We start from the raw sequence: 6,784 nt of genomic DNA on the forward strand, positions 1-6,784 counted from the left end.
CCAAAGCTTTCAAAGACATTGACTGTTCTTCATGATGTTGCACAGGATTGCAATGTTGCTGGCCTGAAAGCCTTGTTAAGATCTCACCAAACTGGCCCTGTCATATATGTACCAGCCAATGGTTTATTTTGGCTTCGTAAAGGAACTAAACAACTTGTACAGCTGAAGACAGAAGCAGATTTTCAAAACTGCAAAAAAGAGTATAATTGTAAGCGGAAATTGCAGTCAATTCTGTGATAGACCAGGTTTGTGGCAAATATTTTCTGGCTATTATATACAATTATTTAAATGGAGTATGTGAATTATGTAAATATTTGGTACAATATATTTTTAGAAACCAGTAAGAACCATGCACCTCAACAAAGAAAACGAAGCCTTCCATTTTCACAAGGAACTGATGAATGGAGTGATGCAGATATAAGAGATTTGGACCTTGTTGAGATGGCAGAAGAAGCAGCGCAGCCAAAAAAGACTAGCAATGACCATTGGAATGAGATCCACATTCAATTGGTAAAGGATTTGGAGAAAAAAGGAACGCTAAGTAGATTCAGTGTCAAACATTTAAAAGTATGGACTGATTGCATACTCGAAGGGAAATCTGCTGGCATTGGTGATGAACCAAACTGGGGAGGTTACATTGATCTGGTTGGAGTGCTTCCTAAAAAATCCATGAGAAAGGACAATTGTCTGTCCCTCAAAGTTCAGATAGTGCCCAGTACTGGTGATCTACTTAAAGCAATGATGATTCAGAATCAGCACACCACTGAGCTCTTCCAAACTTCCCTTTTAGCCTTACTAAGTAATCAACGTGTTCCAATAATGCAACAACAGGTATGTCTTATTAGATTTTATTGATAGTTGCATTTATTATTAAATTTTTAATCTCTGCAATTAAGGTTATTCCATGAGAAAAAAAGAACTTCCTTTGATTGAAAAGTCTCCACTGTCTTCATAATTCAATTAGCAGAAAGCAAAATTATGCTGTACAAAAAATTAACAAAAAATCAATTTATTTAGATGCCATCTCCAAGTTCTTCCACATCCTGTTTTCCTAGCCATCAGCTGCTTTCCACTTCTGTGAGTCATGCAACACCATCAACATCTTCTAGTAGCTCACATGGTGCTGAAAACGAAGAAAGGAGGAAAAATATTGCAAGTTTTACAAAATTCGATTGCTTGGCTTTTTTAGAAGAAAATCGTCTAAGTTCACTGAAAGTTTATTTTACGAAAACAGGTGTCGATGGCCCCATCCTTGCTAGCCTAATTCATCCAAGCTTAGGTGATAATATTATGAAGAAGTTAGGAATCGATGAAGGTTACCAGGAAATACTTAAAAAAGCCATAGAAAGTGCACTGAGCCATTGATGACAGTGATATAGCCATACAGTTAGATTTGTTAGCTAATGTATTACTAGACAAATTTATGTACTAGTAGTGTTGAGTTGTTATGATGTGAGACTAAGTTGTTGAACTCTGCTGATTTATGTACTTATTTGTTAGATTGCTAAACTTCGGTTGCTTAATAAACAACCTTTGTTATTAACTTCCTTCTTACTTGTTGAAATTCTTAAAAATATCCACTGTCCTTAAAAAATCCGGTACATTGTTTTGCAGTTATCTGGAAAATATTTTTTTACAAAGAATGTTCACAACATATGCAGTACATGTACGTGTTTCTTTTATTCATAACTTTGGTAGAGATTGAAATCATTATAATCAACATAATTATATGCAGACCTGTGCCAGAGCTATTTCAAAACACCTCTTTGGATATTTCACACAAATATTGTCATTTCTCTGTAGCCATGTTTTGGCAGTTCCAAAAGCTTCCTCAATCGGATTCATATCAGGAGAATAGGGTCTGTAAAAGAGTGATGAACTTGAATTATGTTGATGACAAGAAGAATACCAACAGAAAAATCATCCAGTTTTATTTTTTCCATACGGTAGAAAGAATACAACTCCTCCTTTCTTCCTGATCGTTTCAATAGTTTTATTTGAGTTGTGAATGCTGCAATTGTCCATCACAACCACTGAACATGGTTCATTTCTTGCAACTGAGCCAACATATGGTATTACAAAATGTTCCATTGCAAATTCAAATTGTTCCATATCGTATGACCCAAGAATAGAATGTGCTGCCTTTACACCAAGATTACTGATTGCACATAACACACTGTAGCGTTTTCCACGTGTAAAGTTTCCTCTCACTGAAATTCTTCTGCCTTTTAATCCACGACCATATCGTCTCTTTGAAAGTAACTCAGTAATTACAAGACAGGCAGGGACAACATAAAAAAGTAGTGTAATTCAGGTGTAGTTTATGGGGTGGGGTAGTGTGGATGAGGTGAGGACTACTGAGTGAGGATGCCACAAGACAGACAGGAAAGTGAATTTGTATGGTATAGTATAATTATAATTATATAGTAAAATAATTTGTTCTCCTAAATAAGGCATCTCCAGCATATTAAAGACACATTTTAAAAAATTTTTAGATTCCAAAACAGAATACACAGTTTTTCAGGCACATGCAGACTTCACTTGAGTGTGCACTACCCCAGCCCATTTCCTCTTCCCTATATTTACCACTGAAAAAATCTAGGAACCATTACCACCTGAATTGTTATAATGAATTTGCCTGTACTGTTTTAAGTAACATTATCTAAATAAGAACTGTGAGTCACCTGAAATGTTCTATCATCCTTTGAAGATTCATCAATAAAAATAAATTGATGAGGCTGAAACTGTGCTATCCTTCTACGATATTCTGCTCTTTTCATGTCACTCCTTTGAACTGCATAAATGTTTAACTAAAATGAAAGCAAAATACATTCAAGCCATATTTCTCACAATTTTAGCAGTTACTACATATTCATTTTTTCATGATATTTTTTATGATATATCATCAGTTACATATGATTTTTTTTATATAACAATTAGCTAATTTTGCAATATTGGTACCTTCCTTCTCGACCAACCCATTTTCTGCAAGCATCTGCGGATAGATGATAAAGAAAACGTTCTTCCAGTGAAAAAAAATAACCAGTCTTGCAACTCATCTTCATAAATTGCAGCAAACTCCTCAATGATATGTCTTATGAGCAAAATATCTTGTGCTATGGACAAAAATGTAAATGTTACCAATAGTTACAGTATTACTGTACATGCAAGAGCCCTATATATATATATATATATATATATATATATGTGTATGTGTATGTGTATGTGTATGCGTATGCGTATGCGTATGCGTATGCGTATGCGTAAGCGTAAGCGTAAGCGTAAGCGTAAGCGTATGCGTATGCGTATGCGTATGCGTATGCGTATGCGTATGCGTATGCGTATGCGTATGCGTATGCGTATGCGTATGCGTATGCAACTATGAAAAACACATCTAGCCCCCTTAAGTAGCTAAGAAGAATTCAGGCATCCATGAAACTGCTGTAACTTATAAAGTGAAAAGAGACAAGTATTTTGCTGGGCTAATCATTGATATAAGCCAACTGGTTCCATAGTTACAGTTAAAAAACATGTCTCACTGAACAAAACAGCTAAATTAATTAGATTCCCTAAGTTGGCATGTGAAAACTCTCTGTAACAAGTAAACCACTTACCCAAATCACATAAAAATTACGTACAGTAATATTAATGCACCCTGAATTATGTTCTAAGTAAAACTAAACACACAACAACATTATTTAGAACTACACATTAGTTTAAAGTAGTGATTTGTGTTTGAAAACAAATAATTAAACTATGAAAAACACATCTAGCCCCCTTAAGTAACTAAGAAGAGTTCAGGCACACATGAAACTTCTGTAACTTATAAAGTGAAACAAGACAAGTATTTTGCTGGGCTAATCATTGATATAAGCTAACTGGTTCCATAGTTACAGTTAAAAAACATGTCTCTCTGAACAAAACAGCTAAATTAATTAGATTCCCTACGTTGCCAGGTGAAAACTCTCTGTAACAAGTAAACCCCTTAACAATATCACATAAAAATGAAGTAGAGTAATATTAATGCACCCTGAATTAAGTTCTATATAAAACTAAGCATCTAGGAACATTATTTAGAGCTACACATTAGTTTAAAGTAGTGTTTTGTGTTTGAAAACAAATAATTAAACTATGAAAAACACATCTAGCCCCCTTAAGTAACTAAGAAGAGTTCAGGCACACATGAAACTTCTGTAACTTATAAAGTGAAATAAGACAAGTATTTTGCTGGGCTAATCATTGATATAAGCCAACTGGTTGCATAGTTACAGTTAAAAAACCTGTCTCACTGAACAAAACAGCTAAATTAATTAGATTCCCTTACGAAAATTTCACATGACAATTTCACATATGAAATATTTCACATGTGAAACTCTTGTGTGGAATTGAAACACTTCATATATGAAACATTTCACATATGAAATGATTTCACATGTGAAACATTTCACATGTGAAATCATTTCATGTGTGAAAACTTTCATATGTGAAATCATTTCACATGTGAAACCTTGTGTGGAATTGAAACACTTCATATATGAAACATTTCACATGTGAAATCATTTCATATGTGAAACCATTTCATATGATGCACCCAGGAATATTTCATATATGAAATGTTTCACGTATGAAATTTTAAGATGATTATGAAATCACTGCATGATGTATGAAATTCAACACAAAATACCAATTATAGAATTGAAAATTTAATGTTTATACATTAAAATCTAAATACAAAAGTTAACAGAACTTTAACAAATATACAGGGATTAGACATATATACATAAAAATAATTGCAGTTTAACTAGCTAACATTTAAAAACACTTATCCAGTTCATTCATAATTTTTCTTTTGCACACCATCTTCTCATCTTTTATCTTCTGGCAAATTGCATTCCTTATAGCTGTCTTCTCAGTTCCAGGAAATGTTGTAGTTACATATTCTAAGTAAAAGAAAATATATCAATTTATTTCAATACAAATAGGTTATATCACTTTCATGTTGTAAGGCAATTCTAGCAACACAAAATTGATTAGCTAGATCAGTTTTAGCATACCGGTATCAATTTGTAGGCATGGGGAAATCATACTAGTTGCAATATTGAATGTGAAAGCAGTTGAAAAACAAGCTTATCATTAAAACATACAGTACACACATACCTATTATCATTTGCACTTTAGCTGGATCAAGTTGTTCATCTTTATTCTTTTTGCCAGCTAAAGACGACTTCTGCAACGTCTCTCGATCAAAGATAGCTGCCAACAGTGTCTTTGTTAATTTTGATAATTTTTTGCTCTATCCACCTCATTTAATGCAGCTGCTGTAAGCATCAACTAACAAAAGAGAAATTATTTTATTTTAAATTCATTTGAGTAAAATTGTTAAAGATTTCATCATTAAAATTGTTAAAGATAACATGTGATGTGCAAACAATCTTGGAGAATTAATAATCACCACAGTAGCCACTACATCAAAAGAGAACAAATTTAACCAGCCAACCCAACTCTTAACAGTGAATGCCATATAGTCTTATAGATAGATACATGTGCTTTGTTTTATGCTACTTAATGAGTTAATAGGACTTTCACAGAACAAGAGTGAACACTATTTTTTAAAACCAGAGCAGTTCTATACTCTAAAATTGATCCTCTGAAAGATCTTTAAAATAAATGCAATATTGGCTTGGTATATTCTATAATTGTACCAAGCCAAACAAAATAATATAAGACCAATATAACAACAACTATCTTCCAGTTAGTTCATATACAACATTTTTAATTTTTTGGCCATTTTTGGTGATTGTATAAAACACATAATTTAAGAGTTAAAATCATAATTACTTACTCTCACTTTCTTCCTGTTTCCTAACACCTGGTTATCATCAGGTGTTCTTCCATTTGTAAACTCTGTTTGGCCATCAGCTGTTGGTGAATGGCTTTTGCCAAATGGAGTTGTTTTCAGGCTTGTTGCTGGGTTTGGAGTTTTTGTCTGGAGTGGTGGTGTTGAAGTAATAACATTAGGGGTAACATTAGGGACATAAGGTTGAGTACCATGATTTGCTGGGTTTGGAGTTCTTGTCTGGAGTGGTGGTGTTGAAGTACCAATAACATTAGGGGTAGCGACATAAGGTTGAGTACCATGATTTGTCTTTATACCCACACTTGGCATCATACTCTTTGACAGAAATTGCAGTCGTTCAACAACTCGCTTGTCCATCATCGCATTAACCAGCATTTCTGGAAGATCTAGGAAAATATGGTAAACAGTCAATGTTGAAATATTACTGTTCAGTACATGTATGATCTACTGGATTCTGGGATTATTATTAAACATATGTAGTACTTTTGAGAATTTCAAATCAATATCATATATTTCCAAAGTGAATCAACATAAGGTGATAAGTAAGATATACTAGTGACTAGTCTACAGAGCTGACAATACCATCTCATACGATACAAATACCATCAAGCATATAGTTAGCTTTACCATCATGAAGTTGTTTAGTTTGCCTTTTCTTTCTCTCCTCAGAAAGCATTTTCTGAAGGTGGACAACTTTTTTAATAAGGTCTCCTCTTGACAGGCTTTGCAATTCCTCAGGCTCTTCAGGTATACTGATCGTCTCAGTTGGACACAATGACATTTCAACGAGATATTTATCTGACTTTCTTTGGGCCAGTTTTCTTTTTTCAGCAACAGTCGGAATCTATATCAATTTGCAGATGTTCAAGACATTAACTCTTTGAAAACATTACTGTGCTCAATATTAGTTTGTGTCTTTATAGACTT

General features: G+C 33.7%; 1 protein-coding gene across 1 annotated transcript; it reads right to left on the reverse strand.

Moving 5' to 3' along the window:
* Positions 1 to 1,567: 1,567 nt before the first annotated feature.
* On the reverse strand, positions 1,568 to 6,533 carry LOC114531222. The gene is made up of 7 exons (XM_028552864.1): positions 6,461 to 6,533; positions 6,154 to 6,243; positions 2,962 to 3,116; positions 2,685 to 2,810; positions 1,946 to 2,250; positions 1,738 to 1,861; positions 1,568 to 1,618 (listed from the first exon to the last, which is right to left on the reverse strand). Exons 1-7 carry the CDS (start codon positions 6,531 to 6,533, stop codon positions 1,568 to 1,570), a joined length of 924 nt encoding a protein of 307 aa, XP_028408665.1.
* Between the last annotated feature and the right edge of the window lie 251 nt (positions 6,534 to 6,784).

Source organism: Dendronephthya gigantea, unplaced genomic scaffold, assembly GCF_004324835.1.
Source record: "Dendronephthya gigantea isolate DGI-Jeju-01 unplaced genomic scaffold, DenGig_1.0 000069F, whole genome shotgun sequence".
Lineage (NCBI taxonomy): Eukaryota > Metazoa > Cnidaria > Anthozoa > Malacalcyonacea > Nephtheidae > Dendronephthya > Dendronephthya gigantea.

What these genes read in the sequence shown, in the direction of transcription:
- LOC114531222 (XM_028552864.1), bottom strand. Translation starts at nt 6,533, where the DNA reads ATGCTTTCTGAGGAGAGAAAGAAAAGGCAAACTAAACAACTTCATGAT. An exon ending in AGCTAACTATATGCTTGATG is followed by an intron (nt 6,244 to 6,460) that starts GTATTTGTATCG and finishes ATATTTTCCTAG; the next exon opens with ATCTTCCAGAAATGCTGGTT. An exon ending in TGGGTTGGTCGAGAAGGAAG is followed by an intron (nt 2,811 to 2,961) that starts GTACCAATATTG and finishes CTTTCATTTTAG; the next exon opens with TTAAACATTTATGCAGTTCA.